This window comes from Hemiscyllium ocellatum, chromosome 39 (genome assembly GCF_020745735.1).
Source record: "Hemiscyllium ocellatum isolate sHemOce1 chromosome 39, sHemOce1.pat.X.cur, whole genome shotgun sequence".
Taxonomy (NCBI): Eukaryota; Metazoa; Chordata; class Chondrichthyes; order Orectolobiformes; family Hemiscylliidae; genus Hemiscyllium; species Hemiscyllium ocellatum.
Window position 1 is genome coordinate 38,985,886 of NC_083439.1, and position 23,884 is coordinate 39,009,769.

The 23,884-nt window shown below is 41.8% G+C and overlaps 1 protein-coding gene across 2 annotated transcripts in view; it reads right to left on the reverse strand.

Moving 5' to 3' along the window:
- Positions 1-3,396: 3,396 nt before the first annotated feature.
- cers3a (ceramide synthase 3a) overlaps positions 3,397-23,884 on the reverse strand; it is a 91,177-nt gene continuing 70,689 nt past the window's right edge. For both annotated transcript variants that reach the window (XM_060853246.1, XM_060853245.1), the window contains exons 8-11: positions 21,652-21,780; positions 16,253-16,359; positions 15,167-15,320; positions 3,397-7,977 (exon numbers count right to left, since the gene is read on the reverse strand). In XM_060853246.1, the coding sequence (XP_060709229.1) occupies positions 7,855-7,977; positions 15,167-15,320; positions 16,253-16,359; positions 21,652-21,780 (513 nt within the window). In that variant the 3' untranslated portion in view covers positions 3,397-7,854. The remainder of the gene's footprint in view (positions 7,978-15,166; positions 15,321-16,252; positions 16,360-21,651; positions 21,781-23,884) is intronic.

Consider the following 23,884-nt stretch of genomic DNA (forward strand, 5'->3'; position numbering starts at 1 on the left):
GAAGTGGAATTGATACTGGAGAACGACAGATCAAATGGATCAAGTGGGGGTACATTTGGATGAGAGTGATCACAAGGTTTTAATGTAACAGAGAAGATCAACTGATAATTTAAATTGGAACTTCTAAATTGGAAGAGGGCTAACTTGAATGGAATGAGAGATCTGGTCAGGGATAAATGGAGCTGAAAATGTGTTGCTGGAAAAGCGCAGCAGGTCAGGCAGCATCCAAGGAGCAGAAGAATCGACATTTCGGGCATGAGCCCTTCTTCAGGAAGTCCGAAACGTCGATTCTCCTGCTCCTCGAATGTTGCCTGACCTGCTGCGCTTTTCCAGCAACACATTTTCAGCTCTGATCTTCATCATCTGCAGTCCTCACTTTCTCCCAGGGATAAATGGAACCAAGAAATGACAGGAGAAACTAGCAATGTTTAGGAATGAATGTTTCTGCACAAGCCAACTGCATTCCAACAGGAGGAAGGGAAAGGGTAAGAGCAATAAAGTTGATTGAGTGACAAAGCTCATTGATAAGGGAGATAGAGAACATATCATAAATAAAAAGGTCAATGATGCACAAGGCTGAATTTTTCAAGTGAGAAACATTTTGTGGATTTTAAGAAAACATTTAACAAAATAACATATAAAAGGCTCATTAATAAAATTAAGTTTCATAGAATAAGTGGGTAGAGTCAGAGATAAAAATCATCTTAAAGACAGAAAGCAGATGAATGGTTGGTTTCACACTGGAATTGGGTGCTACCCAAGCAGAGTAAAATTTCAAAATTTGCCAATGAGGCCAAACTTGGAAGTGTGACAAATAATGAAGAAAGCCAATCAACTAAAACAGGGCATAGACAAGCTTGCAGAATGGGCAGTGGGAGCTGGCATTTAATACAGAGAAGTGAGAGATTTTGGTAGAAAGAACAGGAATAGGTTATACGAAGTGAAGGGCAGAGTGCTGAAGAATGCACAGTGACAGAGGCATGATCAACAGTCTTTGAAGGTATCTGAATAAGTTGATTTGAAGATACCGGTGTTGGACTGGGGTGTACAAAGTTAAAAATCACTACACCAGGTTATAGTCCAACAGGTTTAATTGGAAGCACACTAGCTTTCGGAGCAACGCTCCTTTATCAGGTGATTGTGGAGGGGGAGGATCCAGTTGTTGTGGTCCACGTTGGTACTAACAACATAGGCGAAGCTGGGGTGGAGCACCTATTTGGGGATTATCAAGCACTAGGAAGGAAATTGAAGTGCAGGTCCTCAAGGGTCATAATCTCCAGATTACTGCCTGAGCCACGTGCCAATTGGCATAGGGATAAGAAAATTAGGGAAGTAAACACGTGGCTAAGGGATTGGTGTGGGAAAGAGGGATTCCACTTCATGGGGCATTGGCATCAGTTTTGGTTCCAATGCTGGTTTCATAAACAGAAGTATTGAGGACAAAGGTAGGGAAGTTAAACTAAACCTTTATAAAGCTCTGGTTAGGTCACAATCAGAATATTACATCCAAATCGGGACATCATCCATTAGGGAGGATGAGGGGGTTCTGGACAGATTGTTGAGAAGATTTAACAGAATGGCTCCAAGTTGAGGAATTTGAACTACAAGGCTAAGTTGGAAAAGTTGGGTTCTTGAAGCAAAGGAAGTTGCGGGGACGTATGATTGTGGTGCAAAGATTATGGTTACAATCTGGTAGACAAAGAAAATCTGATCCTATTGGCTGTTGGTACAGGGGCACAAATTTCACATTTTGGGCAAGAAAGGTGGGGGAATGTGAGGAAAATCTTTTTACTCTATCGAGGGACAGAGGAAACAAAGATCGTGAATGATTTAAAAAAGAAATTGAACAGGCACTTGAAGAAAATAAATGACAGTGGTATGGTGAGATAGCAGAGGAACATACTGGATTTGTATACCGTTGGAATGGGACTGGATTGTTGTACGGTAAGCCAGTGCAGACTCAATGGGTCGAATCGCCTTCTTCCATGACATAATGGCTCCATGGCTCATAGGAACAAAAAAGTAGGAGAAGGAATACATTATAGAGATTACCAAATAGGCTCCCCATTTAATATGATGATATCAGACTCTTTGAGCAGAAGTTTGATGATTGTGTGGACTGCAAATTGCTCATCAGCACTCCATGCAGTTGCCTCTTTGCTTAAAAATACAAACTCCCCATGGGCTGATGCTCAGAAACCACTTCCATTAGGAAGTGGCATCCTCTTTCAGTGGGGAATTCATCACTGTTGTCAAACAATTTTTAATAAGGCCTTTGTGCATGCAAATTGGCTACCAGTCATCTTGGAAGGAAGGCACTGCCCAAATACATTTGTGGCTATTCCTTGACCATTACTCTAGTTGCCCCATTTGCCAATTAATACCCACTCAACAGCCTCATCCCATCACCAGTGGTAGGATTCATCATAGCTAGGCATTCCCTGAATGCCATCTTCTCCTCTTCTCCACAAAATCACCTGGACCAGGGTCATGTGGTCACTTTGTTTGCTACGAAACCAATTGTATTTATGGTCTCTGCATCAGCACTACCAGGCAACAAAGAATTGCGGCCTCTGATTGGTCAACAGTTCCCAGTGGACAGACCACCCCATCCTCAACCCCAACAGCACATTTCTCTGCAACTCTCAAGCGTGAGGGGAGACCCCATCATCTCCATTAAATAATATCCCCAGTCACACTTATTCACACAGTGATTCAGGCACAAACTTACACTCACCCAGAGGGAAAATCCATAAATAATATTTGAAAATGAAGGTACATGTCCATGCACAGCCTCAGATTTGAAATCTACAAGATGAATTAGTTCAGTATTCACACATTGTGACTGGTTTTTCCTCTGGGTCCATTTCATATTTGCTCTCTCACCTACGTCAATACAAATATGCACTCGTACTCACTCACTATGCCACACGTGCACACATTCACAGCTGACTGCTTCTGTTGGTCTCTTTGGTATAAGTTGCATTGTTTGTAAAATTGAATCCTACTGTAGGAAAATTGCCATCTGCCAATCACCTGGATCAGATCAGTGGCACACTGTTAAAAAGTGGTTAATGAACAAGGCTTTTCACTAAACGGACACTGTGAAATCTTAAGTAGTAAATGCCACACTCAACTGATCGGGTAGTTCTGTGCAGAGGTAGAAAGGTAATGGTTCATCTTTAATCCTTCATCATATCCGCTGAGGGTTTCCAGCACTTTGTTTCAGATTGTCAGGAGCTGCCTTATGTACAACCATCAGTGCTCAAAGTAATCACTGTCACCACAGCAGCAGCTCACAGGATTAATCAGATAACAAATGCTTTATTGTAAACAAAATTTCTATTCACCATTATTTTAACATTCACATTGTCAGAAACAGAATACATGCTGAAATGTTTTTATTAGAGGTTATAGTTGTTTATAAAGAATTATCAGAATGGAATCAGTAAAATTGCACATATTCAATAAAATATAAAAATATTAGAGATCTGTATTTTCAGTTTCAAACACTTTAATACATTATGGTGAATAAGCAGGTCACAGAGTTCACGACCTGTCACCAGTAAGGGGTCTTCACTCTCTGAGGGGACATGTCACAAATTTTAGCAATGAAAGACATACAATCCTCTGGTCAGAACATCATGCCTTGTGCAGCCACCAGCTTGGTCAGGGTCCCATTCAGCTGCTGCATGTGACAGGCAAGATTCAGGTCCAAACCAGTTAAAGTGGCCATCATTCAAATACTGAATTCATTGGCTCACAATGTCATCGATATCCCAGCACTGCTTAGACACCCCTGAAAAGATGCAAAGTCAGACCCGTTTGGGGATACTGGAGAATGGTGGGTTCTACCTGAGTGGACACATTTAATTGAACTTTGAGATGCTTATTCCAATCAAATCCAGCCTCTTGATTATAAGCAGACAGCTTATTATTTCTGAAGAGAATTGGAATTTCTAAAGAGAACTTCAAATAAATATTTGATGCTTTGCTCGGTAAGTGTTTCCTACCACTGCTGCCATCATTGTTTTTTTTGTTCACATTACATTGTGTTGGAGGCCAGTACAATTCTGTTGGCAATAGTTATACTGAGGTTACATGAGCAATGCTGAGGCCAAACCTAATGAGATGCTGCTCCTCAGACTGAGCTGTGTGACAGTGACTGCACACACTCTGTGCAGTGTGGGACCTTCATCGGGAAGATGTTCAAGAATGACTTGTTTATCTGGATTCAGTCTCACAATGCACACAGTGTGAAGGAGCCAGATCGAAAATCCCTCCAGATCAGTCTTTATTAAATTGCTGCTTCCCATTTCACAGAACTAGGCCAGGATTTGAATAACAATAAAAGTACAGAAATGGTTTCGGAGTTTTATTCTGGCTTGGGCTGTGCCGGAACATTCCATAGCAGGGTGGGTGCAGAGTTGGGGATGGGGGGAGGGGGTGGTGAATGGCATTTACAGGGTAGCTTTTCTGTTTGCTCATCAACTACCATTTCCTCTTGGCTCCTGTACAGAGAGCAGATGTGGAGAGAGCTTCAGCCTGGATCCATCCCACCTTCCAGGCTGAGGAAAGAAGTGTGGACGTGACAGGAGAGCTCAAAAAGAGCAAAATGCAAGGCTGTAAATCAAAATTAGTGGTCAGTACTCAAAACAAAATGGTGCCCAGCACCTGTACTCCATTACCATCTCCATCAAACTTGCCAGCACTGGGAAAAAACCTTGAATAAAATTAAGTACAATGCCAGTTAAATGCTTTAGGAAAAATAATCCTAAGGAAAAGCAGGAGAGTCCAGAGTAACAGAGCAGTGATCAGCATTAGCACACAGTCTGGATCTCAGTTTTAACAAAATGAAATATAAATATGTTCATAAAAGGAAAGAGGATTGTAGTTTCTAGTTTATGGACTTGATTTGCAATATGTTGCATTGTTATACATGATATTGATCCTGAAATGGATTTAGATTCACACAACTGAACTAGGCTATTCAGTCACTATGTACAGCACAATAGCATCGAGTTAAATTTCAGGATAAGTAACAAACCTGCAGCAGGTTTAAGAAAACTCATTCTCAGCATGGCCTTATAAAGGTCCAAGTCATTCATTGTAGTGGAAGGGAATGCTCCTTTCATAGTCAAGGGGGAAAAATGGTATTTGTATGGCACATTTCACAGCATCAGGTCATTCCAAATCACTTGCAGCCAGTTAAGTTGTTCTGAAGGGCTTTCACAGTTGCAATGCAGAAAACATAGTAACTGGTCTGTACACAGCAAGATCCCACAAGTAACATGAAGAGAGCCAACTAGTCTTCATCTCTCAACATCAGACTTCCAATGCTCAAAAATTTAATTTATTGGAAGGCAAACACTGGAATAAATTCCACTAAACGTATTACCATACTCAGCCTAGGCTAATTTCTGAGGTAGCTCCTTTCAGCATTGTTCCTATTCAGTGATAGCCCGCCATGGGCATACAGCATTGTCACATCAAGCCTGTTGCATTGGACAGTGAAACAGAACGCAACCAAAGTCCCTGGTAAATGCCCCATTCTTTTAGTATCAGTGAGGAGGAGATTTTATTGAACTGTGATTCCAAAGCAGTCATGGTACAGGTCGGGAATCAGAGTGTAGCTAAACTGAGAGCACCCACTAACAGATCTGTGACTAAAACCAGACAATTACATTTTCCCTATCCTGTGCCTTGCTTATACTTCAACACATGCAAACAAGACTGGTGAGGGGGAGGAGATGAGGATGGTGATGGAGGTGTTTGAGGTGGAGGGGAAGGCCTCAAGGAAAGAGAGGCTGATGGGACTGTCAGGGTCAGGGAAATCTCTCCCCACCTTTGCAAATACTTGACTTCACCACCTGGTTAGAAGGAAGTTCGCCACAGGACTCACTGGAGACTCTTTCCCCTTAAAAACTGGTTTTGCCCATTCAGCTGTTGTTGCAACTGTCCCCATGGACTGGATCTCAACATTTCCTCCTCCAGCCCCTATGTCAACAAACTGCACACTGAAGAACACAGAGCCTTCTGAAAGCCTGGCCAAGCTGATCCTGAGACAGAAACAGATAACAAGGTCACAGTGGAATTTGGTTAACTGTTGGAGCTCTTACTGATGACACCTTCTGGGATAACTATGCTGAACCTGCCTATGGATAGCTCAGAATTTACAGGTGAGATATAGCTACTTCTAGAATAAAAAAATCTGATCTCTAATTAATATTTGTTGAAGGTTTAAAATGACATGCTCATTCATGTAATCAATTATCTGGAGAAAAGATTGAAGGCAGTTGTCAATTAATTAACTTAAACTATGAAGCCTAAGCAATATTTCTCTTTCAATCAGCAAAAAGTGATTATCTGGTCATTAAATTATCACTGTTTGTGGGAGCTAACTTTGTACTTTTCATTATCCTGAGGCTGTGAAAGGTACCTGAAGAATAGATTAATCAAATGTCGATCTCTGCCTAAACATGAAGGGTTAATTTGTGCGCTCAGTTTTATGTCTGCATTTTCATACTTGTGGATGTGTTTTCACATACAGGTGGTTTTGTTCTCAAGTGAAAACCCCATGGCACAGGTGGGAAGGGTATGGGCCTTAACTGTCATGGAGGTGGGTTTCCTGTCCAATTAAGAGCTTCAGATCAGTTCTTAAATTTGGAGAGCCAATCAGAAGGCTTCCACCTTCATGTAAACACCCAATTATTCTATTCGGTAAATGACTAGGAGGGCATCTCAAAAATAAATTGCTCTCCTAACCACTTTTTAAAAAGTAGTTATAAAGAAGTGCACAAAGCAGTCAAGACCACCTTCGAAAAGGAGGGTGTAAAATCCCTGTCTCGGCAGGCAGGGAAGAGATGGGAGGCCTTCCTGAAACCCTGCTGTCCCACTACCACCCAAGCCGTTGCCTAACCTCCAGACAGCAGATAAACCCTCATACCTCAGTTACATTGGGAAGCTGGAGACTGATGGTAAAGTGTCAGTCAACCCCAGTCAGCTGTAACAAAACTCTTAATGAGCCAAACTGCCTGTCCTGCCTGCCTGGTGAGCAGATTCTCTCTCTGGATTTCAATCCCATCTCCCCAAAGGCAGAGGGCGTATGAATAGTGTTGTACAACCAATATTTTGAGACAGCCAGGCTGTTGCTGCCCTGGTTAGAACATAAAAAATTATCCCTGGATCAATTTAAACCTAGATATTTGTGTTTGAAACAATAGTTCAGACTTCACACGAGAAGATTCTGATATTAAAATTAATGTACACATGGGAGAGTTATGCGTACATTCTGCAGAATTCTTGCAGCAATGGTGATCAACAAAATGCATATTGGAAGAGGTCTTATTAAAAAGGACCATTGACCATTTGATTTTCTTCTCATTAAGTCTGCTTTGATTGGTAGGTTCATTTAAGATTGCCGAGGCTAATGACTCCTAGTGACTCAGTGCTCATTGAGTGTGTTGGGAGCTGAGAGTGTTGGACATGCGAGTTTCCTTGTGCAGTGCATTTTGTGTTAAAAACAAACTGAACCTCTTGGACCGAATTTTCAAAAAAGTTCCGCCAGTGTGTTGGTCAGTGTTGGCTCAAAAACAGCAGCTATCTGCATTTTGCTCACTGACCCATGCTGAATACTTCGTGATTTTCTCTTCAGTGCAATTTCTTGAAGTACCTGAAGAAACTCTGAAGAGGAAGAATTCTACAAAGAAGAGTGACTACAGCCAACATTCACTTCAATCCAGGTCCAATAACAGCACATGACTCACTTATCATCAACACTTGCTCCACAGGCACTGCTACCAGTTCCACACATTCCCTTTACTGTGTCACAGGAGCTGACCGGAATGATGTGGGTCAGTGACTGTGATGACGATTAACAGCCAGATTCTTTATGGAGCCAGCACCATTCTTCAAGCCCTCGTCATCTTCATCACTCCCATCACACTCCTCTTGATCACTGCGATCATCACCATCCAACTGAAAGACAAACAATGTTGCTTTGTTAATAGACAATTTGCAAGACATACTTTAAAGCCACTTGTGGTACAGTTGTAATGATGTTGATGGGCCCAGTTGTATTATTGCTAGACTATTAGTCCAAAAACTGAGTTAATGTTCTGGAGACAGGCTCGAATCCCACCATGAGTTGGTGGAATTAGAATTCAATAAAAAGAAATCTGTAATCAAGAATCTACTCATAGCCATGAAACCATTGTCAATTGGTGGAAAACCCCATCTGGTTCAGTAATGTCCTTCAGGGAATGAAATCTATCTGGTCTGCCCTCTGAAATGGTTGAATGAGATGCTCAAGATTTAACTCAAATCACTGATGCTTGAAATTTGCTCTGATTTTAGTGGGTGGCACGGTGGCGCAGTGGTTAGCACTGCTGTCTCACAGCGCCTGAGACCTGGGTTCAATTCCCGACTCAGGCGACTGACTGTGTGGAGTTTGCACGTTCTCCCCGTGTCTGCGTGGGTTTCTTCCAGGTGCTCCGGTTTCCTCCCACAGTCCAAAGATGTGCGGGTCAGGTGAATTGGCCATGCTAAATTGCCCGTAGTGTTAGGTAAGGGGTATGGGTGGGTTGCGCTTCGGCGGGTCGGTGTGGACTTGTTGGGCCGAAGGGCCTGTTTCCACACTGTAAGTACTCTAATCTAATCATATTACTGACCCACAGCACACTTTAATTTGCAGCAGTTATGTTCCACAGGCAGCCTCAAGAGAAAGTATTTGGCCTGGATCATTTCAAGTGCCCTGAGTGTGCAACTAAAAAAGGTGCTATCTCCAAGTTCTGTGCTGAACTCCAGCTGGATTCAGAAGCTGCGAGTGTGCTGTTTCCAGTGTCTTTAATGATCCCAGGCTCATTACTATTTCCAATTCTAGTGAGCTAAAATACATTTTTCAAATCTTGCAGTGGCACCTAGCTCAGCATTACTTGAGGCTGACAGCAGACATTCCTTGGTGCACTGGTTCAACATCAAGGTAGCTCTTTTCCACAGTGATGTCACTGAGAGAACAGCACTGGCCCAATTGGGATTGTCAGCCAACCTCCAGGATTGGAGTGAGTTCCCAGGAGAAAATCATTGGGACATTCAAAAGAAAGCTTTCCTTTATTCTCGTGATCCTTTCACTGAAAGGTTATAACATCTTTGGGTAAAGACGACAACAGGCCATTATGCAGAATCATCCAATTGACTAACAAAGGATTTGATCAGTTCCCAACTGGTTTAAAAGGACAGCCAAGGAGGACAGATTACTGCAAGTGATGATTTATTCTCTGCAACCAGCAATCAACTCAAAATACTGGGAGGGTTTTGGCTCCTTTAAGGAGGTTAATAGTCATTGACAATAATGTTAAATTGACTTAATGACTTTTGGAAGGGTACACTTACTGTGTTTCTACAACAGGAATCCTCAAAAGATGGCATCATCCTGTCTGTCAAAAGGACAATAACCAACTTCGTGACTGAACTTCAGTTCTGAATAGCAATTAAAATCAGAATTGAAATGTTAACTCTGTTTCTCTTTCCACAGATGCTGCCAGACCTATTTAGTTTCTCAAATACTTTGTTTTAATTTTAGTAGTAAATGGAATCAGACTTGGATAAACCATTATCTTTGTTGATCGCAACTGCTTGGAAGAACGTCATGATTTGGAGATGCCACTGATGGAAAAGTTAAAAATCTCACAACACCAGGTTATAGTCCAAAAGGTTTAATTGGAAGCACACTAATTTTTGGAGTGCCGCTCCTTCATCAGGTGATTGACTTCACCTGAAGGAGCGTCACTCCGAAAGCTAGTGTGCTTCCAATTAAACCTGATGGACTATAACCTGGTGTTGTGAGATTTTTAGCTTGGAAGAACACTAGTCTTGGAGCGCCACCTTGTGGCTGGTCAGCTATGCTCAGGAATTGGCCAAAATGTCTAATTTCTTTCCACCATAACTGCCGCTGTACACTTTAACCAGGTGGAGCATTACAATGTGCTTCACCGTCTTCGGGAAAACTTCAGCCAAAAAAAACTGAGGGGTTTCAAGACTGGGGGCATATTTTTAAGGTGAGAGAAGCAAGATTTAAAAAGACATGGAGATAACATTTTTTTAAAACAAAGCATGGCTTGTGTATGGAACTTCCACAGCAAGTGGTGGATGTGGGTACAGTTAGTTATTTAAAAGATATTTGGATAAGAACATGAATAATAAATGACTGGAGGGATATGGGCCAAGTGCAGGCAGGTGCAAACCAGTTTAGTTTGAAGATTATGGTCGGCATGGGTTGGTTGGACTGAGCGGTCTGTTTCCTCACTATATGACTATATCCCTGAGTAAAATCACACTTTTAGCTGAAAATGATATGGATGTCAGATGGACTCAGATGCTTACACGAAAGGAGGAAGCCATTCAGCCCATCGTGTCTACACTGGTCAAATAAATATGACTAAAATCTGATTTTCTTCCCCTGAAGACTATGGCAACACAAATGGATATCTAAATATTACTTAACACGTTGAGAATTTTAGACTCAACTACCATTTCAGGCCCACAGTTCCAGATCCTCAACATCTTCAACATGAAAAAGAAATTCTCCTCAACTTGATATAGCCTTACCTCTTACCCTAAACTCTATGCTCTGTGGTAACTGATCCCTCAACTAATGGGAAAAGTGACTTCTATATCACAACATCTATGTTCTTCATAATCTTATACATCTCTATCTGGCTGCCTCTCAACCAGGAAAACTAGCCCAGCATTTCCAATCGCTCCTTATAACTCAGGTATCCTGGTTAATGTCATCCACATCGTCTCCAGAATAATCACATTCTTCCTATTATGCAGTGACTAGAACTGCACACAGTACTCCATTTGTGGCATACCCAGTGTTCTATACTTTCCTAGTATAATCATGTCACAGCTATTAAAGCCAAGGATCCCCTATGCTTTCATTACCAACTTACCTACTTGTCCTGTGGACCAGTTAGGGATTTGAGTATGCACACCCAGGTACCTTTGATCTTCAGTACGTTCCTGCCATTCATATTGAAATCCCTTGTCTGGTTAGCCTTCCCCAAATGCATTATGTCAAACTTTTCTGGATTGAATTTCATCAGCCACTGCTCTGCCCTACAGTTTATGGCTATTATTCTCATCTATTTATGACCTTACCAATTTTCATATTATCCATTAAATTCTTGCTCATATCCCTACATTTAAGTCCAAATCATGAATGCATACCACAAATGGCAAAAGCCCGAGCACTGCCAGCTCAGGACTCCACTGGAAACAGACTTCTATTCACAGACATATTGTTTTACAAACACCTTCCTGCCTCTCAGCCAAATTTGGATCCAATGGGTCGCTTTGTCTGTCTTCCATCCTCTGACCAGTCTGCATGAGGAACCTTAGCAACTGTTGAATAAAGGAGGATTCTGGGTAATCCAAGATGGAAGACGAGAAAAATTTCTGGCTGTAACAGCTGCTCCTTTATCGAGGTATTTTAGGTGTTGGAAGGGATTTCCTCAAATTCAAGGAGCAGCAATTACTATTTTTTATGCTGTTGCATTGTGTTGGAACTTTGGGAGGAAAAAAGAAGTCAAAACAACAGCACTTTGAAAAGGGAGAGGAACAGACAAAGGAAGCACATGGTGAGGTCAGTGGAGGGGAGAGAGGGAGAGACACCGACACAGCAGTGAACCTGCACCGTTACTGCCTTTGCTGTTTGAATTTATGTATCACTGGACATTGGAGTGCATCTGGGAAAATGAACAAATAGTGAAATTCATAACTAATCTTGGAGGAACCTGTTTGGGAGAGGTCACAGCACAGAAACAGATAAGTGGACATTTTAAGCCTGAAAAATGTGTTGCTGGAAAAGCACAGCAGGTCAGGCAGCATCCAAGGAGCAGGAGAATCAAAGCTCTGGGTTCTCTGGTTTCCTCCCACAAACCAAAGATGTGCAGGTTAGGTGAATTGGCCATGCTAAACTCCCCATAGCGTTAGGTGCATTAGTCAAGGGTACATATGGGGAATGAGTCTGGGTGTGTTACTCTTCAGAGGGTTGGTGTGGACTTGTTGGGCCAAAGGGCCTGTTTCCATACTGTAGGTAATCTAAAACCCTTATAAGGCATGACATTTGGTGAAGTATTAGAAGTTTGTTTATTAATCTTCAAGCATTAATCAGAAATGTGTAAATAATGAGAACTGTTAATACATTACTCCAACAGAAATCAGGAAGTGAGGAGTGCAGATGTTGGAGATCAGAGTTGAATGTGTGGTGCTGGAAAAGCACAGCAGGTCAGGCAGCATCTAAGGAGCAGGGGAGTTGATGTTTCAAGCATAAGCTCTCTTATAAAAATCGCAAAGAGCAAAGGTCTCAGAACAGATCTGTGGAACACCACTGGTCACTGATCTCCAGGCTGATTACTTTTCATCTACTACCACCCTCTATGGGCAAGCCAATTCTGTATCCAGACAGCCAAGTTTCCCTGTATGCCATGCCTCCTTACTTTCTGAAAGAGCCTACTAAGGGGAACCTTAGTTTTTCCAAATAATCATAAATCCGGTCTCTCAGAATTCTCTCCAATAATTTGTCCACCACTGACGCAAGACTGACTGGTCTACAATTCCCAGGGTTGTCCCTATTCCTTTTATTGAAAAAGGAAATAACATTTGCCACCCTCCAATCATCTGGTACTACTCCAGTGTACAGTGAGGATGCAAAAACAATCACCAAAGGCACAGCAATCTCTTCCCTTGCTTCTTGTAGTTCCCTCATTCTCTTTGCTATCATATTATCTCTGGCAATCTCTCCCCCTCCCATTCTCTGTTCCATTTTCTCTCATTGTGGCTCTTTCCTTCTGATTATCTCCCTCTCACTTTGCCTCAAGATTACAGGAACACCACCTACAAGCTCCCCTCCAAGCCACACACTATCCAGACTAGGAAGTAAATCACCGTTCCTTCAGTCTGGCTATGTCAAAATCCTGAACTCCGTTCCTTAAAGCATCGTGGGGATGTCTACACAACACGGACTGCCGTAGTTCACTGTGACATTCTCAATGACACGTAGGGATGGACAGTAAATGTTAGCCTAGCCAGTAAAGTCCACATTTCAGAATTTCCAAAATGCCAGTTCTGCCGTAGATTCCTACAACTCCAAACTAAAGAAAATAAAAATAATTTTGTGCTTGTTTTGTCTCCTTCAGGACTGCCTGATCTTATCCCTTTCCACTCTATCAGCATCTTTAGTTCTCTGCAAATTAAACAGAATGCAGAGACTGACAGAGCAGAGTGTTTACAGGATGCTCAGAATTAAAAGATATTAATAACATCAAAGCTGTAATTGTTGCTGATCAGTGGATTGGAATGACCCCAGAAAGACCACATCCACACTACTTTTAAATTATACCAAGATTTTTCTTGCACACTTGTCTACTCAATCAGAAAAACAAATCTTTTAAAAATAACTGAAGATTTAAACTCATTCTTGGGGAGTTACAGCAAATGATTCAAAACATACAATTTACATCATTAAAATTCCAGCTCTTTTAATTTTCTGATAACCTGCAATTAAATTGGGGTATAAATGTTGGAAGGTGAATTGAAGTATCATGTGTAAACTGGAAAGTTTACCAACAGGTCTGCTGTTACAATAGCATTGATAATCAAAGTTGACATATTATGTATGGCCTTATGCCATTTGGATCCAACCTTTGTGCCATTATCAGTTTCTCCATGGAAACTAGGATCACTGATCTAGAGTATACAAACTTATATTACCTTGTTGATCTCAAGTTGCTCATACAGAAAAAGTCCTAGAGTTCGGATTTGAGACATACTTACCAGTGAGACAGAACCAAGGGCAACATGAAGATCACAGTAAACAAAACACAGATCAAGAGAGAGTAGGCAGTTTGGTTTTAAAACCTATAGAGTTATAATGGTCAGAGGGACAGCAAGGCTGGGAATGAAGTGGTGAGAGCGAGAGAGAGCGAGAGCGTGGGGTAAGAAAGAGAGCGAAGGGTAAGAGAGAGAGCGAGGGGTAAGAGAGAGAGAAAGAAAGAAAGACACAGAAAAAGAAAGTGTGAGAGTGCAACAATACGCCAAGAATAGAGCAGCTGGTGTTTCAGCAGCAGCTGGAGGCACTGCAGGGTCTGCAGACAGTGTTTAGGGAGTGATGAAGGAACAATAAAGGTCTTCAAAGACAGTAATCACTGCATTTATCCTATTATCATGGGCTAGTCAGAAGCGAAATAGGTTCGCATAATGGAACATATGGCTAGAGAGAGTGTGCAGGAGGGAGGACTTCAGATTCCTTTAAGATCAGTTTTTTTGGAGGCACCATCAGAAGCTGTCCTAGTCATCTTTACCCCTAACTAATCAGGGATATAAATTGCTTTCATCATTAATGTTACACAATATGCATAAATACATGTATTATATTTAAAAAATTGAATTACTTAAGAAACTCATTGCATTACCATAAGGAGACAAAAGGTCTACCTTCTTACCACAGATAGAAAATTCAATGGACATCAGTTAGTTTTCCTCTCTATCCACTGACGCAGTAATACGCACAACCAAGCTGAGGACTTTTGCTCAGTCCGATACCAAAATGACAGAATTCTACTTCTGCTGTGGTTGAGGCACTTTGAGCGAGTTCAACGATGAAGGTAAATTAAGCAGGGTATAGGCAAACACTCCCACAGAATTGAACAAGAAGAATCAGAGAATCCTGACAGTGCAGGAAGAAGCAGCCATTTGGCCCATTGAGTCTGCGTCGAACTTCTAAACAGCATATTACCCAGACCCAGACCCCCCACCCTATTCTTGTAGTTTAACCATAGTCTCATCCACCGAGCCTGCACATCCCTGAACTTACAGGGGAATTTACATGGTTAATCCACCTAACCTGCAACCTCCACACATTCACCCAAGGCTGGAACTGAACCGGTGTCCCTTGCACTATGAGTCGGCAAAGCTAAACACTGTGCTGCCCATGGGGAAATTGAAGACTTCTTGAACCAATCATGTAAACACAAACTCTTGCAATGTTTGGAATTGCCCAGTATCAGTACACATCTCTTGTGCTTGCTTGTTGTATCTACAGCTTACAGAGGCAACTCGAGTACTCCACTTACTGAACATTTCTCAATGTCAAGAAACAACTTACTTTGCTGGAGAAGAACTTTGCAACCATTTGTAAGATGAGGTATGCCCAGAAAATATGGAGCAGTTGAAGGACAGCCAGCATGACGTTGAAGAAATAATATCCAAAGAATGGAGGATAGTGATAAACTGGATAGACCCAAGTACAATGGATGATCCTGTTGATAAGAAGAGGTTAAATGTTACCACATTAAAGTAAATCCCATCTGTCCAGATGTGCTCTGGTTGTACTCTGGAGACCATTAATAAAGAATTTTAATCATGACTCAATCCTGAAATGATGCGCACTACTTCTGGAATATGCCAAACAGCTTTAGGCCTTTCGTACACAACAGAATTGGTGGAAAAAAGTTATCGCAGACAGAAACCACTGCAGTGAAAATGTCCTCTTATTCTGTTCTATGAGATCTGCAGCAAATGATTATAGTAAGACAGCACAAGGACAAGTTAGACTGCCCTCATCACAACACCCCAATACCTGTCCTCATGATCATATACCGTATGTTAAATGATAGAACATCTAGGCAGAGAGGTCTCTCTCATCCTACTGTGGATTCACCTCTTTGGAAGAGTTATCCAATTAGCTCCATTCCCTCTGCTCTTTCATTTTAATCCTGCAAACCTTTTCTCTTCAAGTATTTATTTAATATTCAATTGAAAGTTTATATTAATTCTGTCTCCATCATCCTTTTAGACAGTGTGTTCCTGATCACACCAACTCACTGTGCCAAAAATATTTCCAATTCCTTTGGATCGGTGTCCCTTGATAAGCAATTATTTTCATCACCAGAAATAACTTGTGATTTTAAACACTTCCATTAAATCTCCTCTTAACATTTCCCATCCCAAGTAAAACCACGTCAGTTTCTCCAGTCGCTCACAAAACTGAAATCCCTCAACACAGTCCTCATAATATGCTGTATGTTACTTGGTCAAAAATCTCTGTTCTCAATACACTGCTAATTGGACTCACTGTCCTTTAAAGTGAATTTCTGTTGAGCAGTATGTTACGGAGTAAATACAGCAACCAATGCCTGAAACCACCTCTTTCCTGATGTCACAAAGAAATGGGTTTTATACTGATACTCACCAGAAAGGGAAGATGACAAGCCTGGTGATTATAAATACCACAGCAAAGACAATGAAGAGAGAGTTACAAACGGTTTTCCACCCGGCATAGTTAAGCATCTTGGCAGACTGTCAGAAAAATCAGGATTCAGTGTTAATCACTTTACATCAAAATCAAATGAAATGGACAGTTTCATGTTTCAATGAGCATATATTTATCAAATTCATAATTAGGACAATTTAAATGTCTGCATGTAACTTCACTGATTTATCTGAAGGCAGTAGAAATATTTAGGACGTCAGGATTTACAGAGAGGCTGAAAATAGCATCATGCGCATTTGCCTCCTGCCCAATAGTCACCCAGCGCGGTGTGCTGCAGTGGATGGGCCAAAGAACATCAGCAGGTGGATGATAGAGAGACCTAAACTATATTGGATGGGGCCAAATTTTGGGGGAATGGTGGTCAGACTGCACTATTATAAATAAACGAGACGAGATCAAGTTTGATCCGGGGTCGGGAGTGGGGGTGGGAAAGGAGGTTTCATATGCACTGATGTTGAGTGGCCTGACATTACTTTCAGAATTCATTTATTAAAAGACACCCTCACTTGCTGCTTGGGCATTGTGGGACGGTGATGGGGTGTAGATGTTGGGGTTAATAACTTGGTTTCTCTCTTCACAGCTGCTGGTTATCAAATCAGTAATTTTAAACAAACATTCCATTTTTATTTCAGAGTTCCAGTACATTACCTTTTGGAACTCTAATTGTACATCCTATATAACTGAAGAATTAGAAGTTTCAGCCTACAAAAGCACTCCTTAATTATGAAGGACAAAGTATCAGGGCCTAATCACAGTTCCTGTACACCTGCTTCAATAGTGATGTCACAAAAACATGCACTGAAAGAAACAAGAACATTTAGGTATGGTCTCAAAGAAAGCAAGTTAAAAATAATCACCTAAAAATCCCCATAAAAATGATTTATGCAAGACTTTGAATACATTTTTTTTCTGGCAGTGTAACTGGAGGAAATTTACCGCAGCATGGAACCATTATTATGATGGATCTGTGACTGTGAGAGGTGCGAAGAATTTGGGTCTGCTATAATTATGTGTGACACATTAAAATGCACCTAACAACTATGGACAATTTAGTGTGACCAATTCACCTGACCTGCACATCTTTGGAATGTGGGAGGAAACCAGGAGTACCCAGAGGAAACCTACACAGACACAGGGAGAATGTGCAAACTCCACACAGACAGTCGCCCAAGGCTGGAATCAAACCTGGGACCCTGGCGCTGTGAGGCAGCAGTGCTAACCACTGAGCCACCGTGCCAATTTGTGGCGCAATGTCCATTTTAATTATTTCACTTGATAGAAATGTATGGGGGACTGAATGGCCTTGTTTGCAGTTCTCTAGACTCACCAAGATCTGCATAGTGTTCAATTTAAAATAATTCAATTTCACCTCCCATAAGATGTTCAATAGGTAATGACCTTTCTAACAAAGCTCTGGCAATACAGTTAATTTCATCTGTCATGCCTTGTAATTAAAACATTTTACTGTAAACTACATTCAGAAAAACATACAATCCACAGGCACCCCTAATATTTGTGATGCTGTGTGCAGGTAGACATCAAATCAAGACAGAATCTCTGACAATCATTAATTCAGTCTTGGATGGTGGTGAGCCCATTTAATAAACATGAAAGACATGTTCCCGTGTCAATGTTTTCAAAAGTCGGTCATCCCAAAAAATCATTTTTAACGATTCATTCATGGGATGTGAACATTGCTGGTAAGATCAGTATTTGTTGCCCATCCTTCCTTGTTCTGCAATTCATGTGTGGGAAGGAGATCCAGCGAAGATGATATATCTCCAGGATGAGAAACTTACGCATGACAGTGTTCCCAGGTGTCTGTTGCTCTGTCCTTGTGTTGTTGGAACTGCACTCATTGAGGCAAGTTGGGGATATTCTACCGCACACTTGTGCCTCAAAGATGGTGTACAGGCTTTGGTGAATATCAGGAGATGATTTTTGAGAAGATTTGGAGCTCAGGTTGATGCAAGTTAGCTCGCTGAGCTTGAAGGTTTGTTACAGAATGTTTCGTCACCATGACTAGGTAACACCATCAGTGAGAGTCTCTGGTGAAGCGCTGGTGGTATGTTCCACCACTGTATTTATTGGTCTTGGTTTCTCAAGGTGGGTGATGTCATTCCCAGTTCTTTGTTTCAAGGGAAGGTAGATAGGGTCTAAATCGATGTGTTTATTGAGGGAGTTCTGGTTAGAATGCCAGGCCTTTCAGAATTCTTGTGCATGTCTTTGATTCGCCCGTCCTAGCATGTGTGTGTTGTCCCAGTCAAAGTGCTGTCCTTCTTTGTCTGTATGTATAGAAACTAGTGATAGTGGGTCGTGTCTTTTGGTGACCAGTTGGTGTTCATGTATCCTGCTGGCAAGTTTCCTGCTAGTTTGTCCGATGTCGTATTTTTTTAAAAAACAGTTCTTGCATGGCATCTTGTAAATGATGTTAGTTTTGCTGGTGGGATCTATTGGATCCTTTAAGTTCATTAGTCACTGTTGTAATGTGTTGGTAGGTTTGTGGGCTACCATGATGTCAAGGGGTCTGAGTAGTTTGGAAGTCATTTCTGATACGTCTTTGATGTAAGGTAATGTGGCTATAGTTTTTGGTTGCGCTGTGTCTGCTTGTTTGGGTTTGCTTCTGAGGAATCGGCGGATTATGTTTATTGGGTACCTGTTTTTCTTGAAAACATTGTATCAATATTTTTCTTCTGCTTTTTGTAGTTCTTGGGTGTTGCAGTGTGATGTAGTTCATTGAAATGATGTCTTGATGCAGTTCCATTTGTGGGTGTTGGGATGATTGCTTCTGAAGTTAAATGTTTGGTCTGTGTTTGTTGTTTTACTGTAGACGATGGTTTGAAGCTCTCCATTAACTGTCCGTTCAACTGTCGCAGCTAGGAATGGGAGTCTGTTGTCGTTCTCCTCCTCTTTTGTGAATTTGATGCCTGTCAAGATATTGTTGATGGCGTTGTATGTTTCCACTAATTTGTTCTGTTTTGTGATAACAAAGGTGTTATCTTCGTAGTGGACCCAAAGTTTGGGCTGAATAGAATGGAGGGCAACTTGTTCAAGTCTCTGCATTACTGCTTCTGCTATGAGCCCTGATATTGGTGATCCCAAACTTTGGAAAACCTAGCAGCTGAAAGTAGGTGAGGATTGCTCCATGGAAACCTGAAAGTCCTTTCCAACATACCTGTTTGGCCTGCTGGTAAACTTGTTAACATCACAATGATGGTACCAAACCCACAGCGTGGGTAAGCAGAGACCCTTTCAATGTGCATATACTCTTCAATCACTATTTGCCTCACACTCCTTTCCCATCTCTTTGTAACTGTTTCCTTTCTCCCAATATTTCTACAGACCCTACCATTGTAAAAATCTCAGTATTTTTCAACCACCTCATCTATGATCCTCCTCCTGAAACTTATCCAAGGTCCCACACCCTCTCTCCTTACTTTCCCCTCTCCAGCTGTGTTCTGTTGCTGGAACTGTATCCACCAGACAAGGCTTCCAATCTGATATTAGCTGGGAACCAAGACAAAAACACTAACCAAGCCCTGCTATTAAATGGGACCTACGGAAAATCCTTCTTTCCAAGTATCCCGACCACAAACCCCTACCACAACAACCCAAAATTACCACATGAAACAAAGGAAGAGATTGCTGCGCCTTTGGTGATGATCTTTGCATCCACACTGTATACTGGAGTAGTAGATGATTGGAGGGTGGCAAACATTATTTCCTTTTTCAAGAAAAGGAATAGGGATAACCCTGGGAATTACAGACCAGTCAGTCTTACGTTGATTGGTGTACAAAGTATTGGAGAGGATTCTGAGAGACAGGATTTATGGTTATTTAGAAAACCATAGTTTGACTAGAGATAGTCAGCCCTGCATTGAGGGGGCCAGTCCATGTCTCACAAACCTTACTGAATAATTTGAGGATGTGACAAAACATCTTGATGAATGTAGAGCAGTGGATGGGGTGTACACTGATTTTAACAAGGCGTTTGATAAGATTCCCCATGGTAAGCTCATTCAGAAAGTAAGGAGGCATGGGATACAGGGAAACCTGTCCGTCTGGATTCAGAATTGGTTGGCCCATAGAGGCTGGTAGTAGATGGAAAGCCGAGAGCTCGCTGACCAGTGGTGTTCCACAGGGATCTGTTCTGGGACCTCTGCTCTTTGTGATTTTTATAAATGACTTGGATGAGGAACTGGAAGGGTTGGTTAGAAAGTTTGCTGTGGATAGTGTGGAGGACCATTGTAAATTGCAACAGGACATTGACAGGATGCAGAGCTGGGCTGAGAAGTGGTAGATGGAGTTCAATCTGGACAAGTGTGAAGCAATTCATTTTGGAAAGCCAAATTTGAATGTGGATTCAGAGTTAAAGGCAGAATTCTTGACAGTGTGGAGGAACAAAGGGATCTTAGGGTCCAGGTCATAGATCCCTCAAAAGTTGCCACCCAAGTTGATACGATTGTAAAAAAGTTGTATGGTGTGTTGGCTTTCATGAGCAGGGGGACTGAGTTTAAAAGTAGTGAGGTTATGCTGTAGCTCTACAGAGCCCTGGTTAGACCACACTTGGAATATTATGTTCTGTTCTAGTTGCCTCATTATAAGGAGGATGTGGAAGTTTTAGAGAGGGTACAAAGGAGATTTACCAGGATGCTGCCTGGACTGGAGGGCATGTCTTATGAAGAAAAGTCGAGGAAGCTCGGGCTTTTCTCATTGGAGCGAAGAACGATGACAAGTGACTTGATAGAGGTGTACAAGATAGAGTGGACAGCCGAAGACTTTTTCCCAGGGTGAAAATGGCTATCACGAGGGGGCAAAATTTTAAGATGATCTTAAGGAGGAAGTTTTGGGGAGATGTCAGAGATTCTTTACTCAGAGTGGTGGGTGTGTGGAATGCACTGCCAGCAGTGATAGTGGAGCCAGGTGCATTAGGGACATTTAAGCGACTCCTGAATAGGCACATAGATAATAGTAAAATGAAGAATACATAGGTTAGTTTGACCTTAGAATAGGATAAAGGGTCGGCACAACATTGAAGAGCCCGTGCTGTGCTCTCACCCTCATTAATCCTTCCCCTTTTCTTTGTGGGGACTGTAGGGACTGAAATTGGTCCTGGACAGGAAGGCAAAAAAGTTGGAGAGAGTCAGTGACCAGTTTTACATCATCTGATAGGCTTTTCTGTTATATTCAGTGATAATCCAAATAAAGCTGGTATAAGTTGTACATATTTAAATGAGCCCAAATATTCATTCATCCTGAGGTAAATATGCAGAACACAGGGCTGATTATAATATTTGTATCTCTGTAAATTCACTTACTTCCAGCAGAATGTCAGATGAGTCATGGACAATCATCACCAGGGTTCCCACGCGGATGTAGTTAGCACACCACGAGAAGCTCAGCAGGATGATGGTTGCTAAGTGATGAATTACTTGTTCTTTAAAATCCTAATCAATTAGTAAAAGCAACAGTCAATGGATATAAACACAAGGAAAAACATCACACAATCAGCTTCCTTGATTAAGAACCACAACATTTAGAATGCTAGCTAATTGTTATACCTGGACAGTTCTACCCCATTGAGGGCAGAGAATAGAAGCTCCATGCTGAATTTGCACTTAATCAGGCCAACGTGGGAGCTTTTTTAAAACAGTGGACAGGATCAGATTCTGGGATTCTTGTCCCCCTTGTGCTAAATGTGGGGTAGCGGAGAGGTAACATCATTGCTGGTTCCAACGTAGGGACGGGAAGTTCAAATCTCCACAACTCCTTGAGAGTATACCTGGCTCACAGCATCTCCAAGGAGTCATGATTCATAGTGGAGTCCCTGCTGTCGAATTCTTCAACTAATGAGGCATTTGCTTTGAAATAGGAAATAAAAGTTCGGCATTTTCAGCTTCAATAGGCTGCATTGGAGCAGCATTAATGTATTTAGACAGCTGATTCGGTTATTAGTAGTTGGCTGAGTTTCAAAAGCTTTAAAATAACTTCTCAGGAAGGAATTGTGCACATAACTGATAGAATTAGTCAATCACATTATTAATTCTTTATTAAGGACCCCAGAAAGCTTCAGTTTGAGATATTTAGGAATTCCCGTATAAAAATCACAAAAAAAAGACAAGCAAACTTGGGCAGCATGTGACTCAGTGGTTAGCACTGCTGCCTCACGGCACCATGGACCTAGGTTAAATTCCAGCCTCGGCCCACTGTCTGTGTGGAGTTTGCACATTCTCCACATATCAGTGTGGGTTTCCTCCGGGTGCTCCAGAGTTCGGGTAAGTAGCGTTGAAATGCCCATCAGCCATGATAGAATGGCGGAGTAGGCTTGAATGGGCCAAATGGCCTTACTTCCACTTCTGTCATATGGTCTTATGGACATCATTTAGGGCAAAACAACCCACTTGATTGGAACCATATTCACTCTCTCCACCGCTGAAAATGGCGTATGCTATATACAGGATGCACTACCGAAATTCACCAAGGCTCTCTCATCGGCACCCTCCAAACCCACAACCAGTACAATCTAGAAGGACAAGGACAACAGATTAACAGGAACACCACCACCTAAAAGTTCCCCTGTAAGCCACTCACCATTCTGACTTGGAAATACATTTGTGTTCCTTCATTGTCACTGGGTCAAAATCCTGGAACTCTCTCCCTAATGGCATGTGGGTCTACCTACAGCAGATGGACTGCATCAGTTCAAGGAAACAGTTCACAATCACCTTCTTCAGGACAACTAGGGATAGGCTATAAATCTTGGACTGGCCAGTGACACCCAACATTTTTAAGTTTGAGGTTTCCCATCTCTACTACCTTTGCAGGCAATGCATTTCAGATTCCACCACCCTCTGACTGATAAAGTGCTTCCACAAATCTCCTCTAAATGTCCTGACCCTTTATCTTAAAATTATGCCTTGTCGTTAATGACTCTTCAACTAAGGAGAACAGCTGCTTCCATTCACCCTAACACCACCTCATCAGGTGCCTCTCTGCCCTAAAGAAAGCAACCTGAGCCTATCCAGCTTGTCTTTGTAGCTAAAATACCCCAAGCCAGGCAACATCCTGGTGAACCTCCTGTGCATACCATCCAGTACTATCAAATCCTTTTGACAGTGTGGTGACCAGAACTGAAAACAGGACTCAAGCTGTGGTGTAACCAATGTTTCCAAAAGCTTCAACATTGCCTCCCTCCTCTTACTACCTATGATGGCAACAGGTAGAGTCAGCCCACACAATAGCCACTCGGATCATCCTCCTGGCTGAATAACGGAGGCCATTAAACAGAATATCGTCTATAGAACAATGGTTGATGTCTGTAGAGAAAATTTACTTTCCACCTATGTAAGTGACCATTACAATCAAAGAAATTGCAGTACAACCTTGGTAATGTTTCTCCTGCACAATGAGAGTACACTGGCTAGGAATAGAAGAACAGCTTGGGAAATTTTTTACTGGTATCTCAAAAGAAAAGAGGAACTAAAGTAAACATTAATCTCTCACAGGCGGAAACAAGAGAAATAATTATGGAGAGTGAGAAAATGGCAGAGA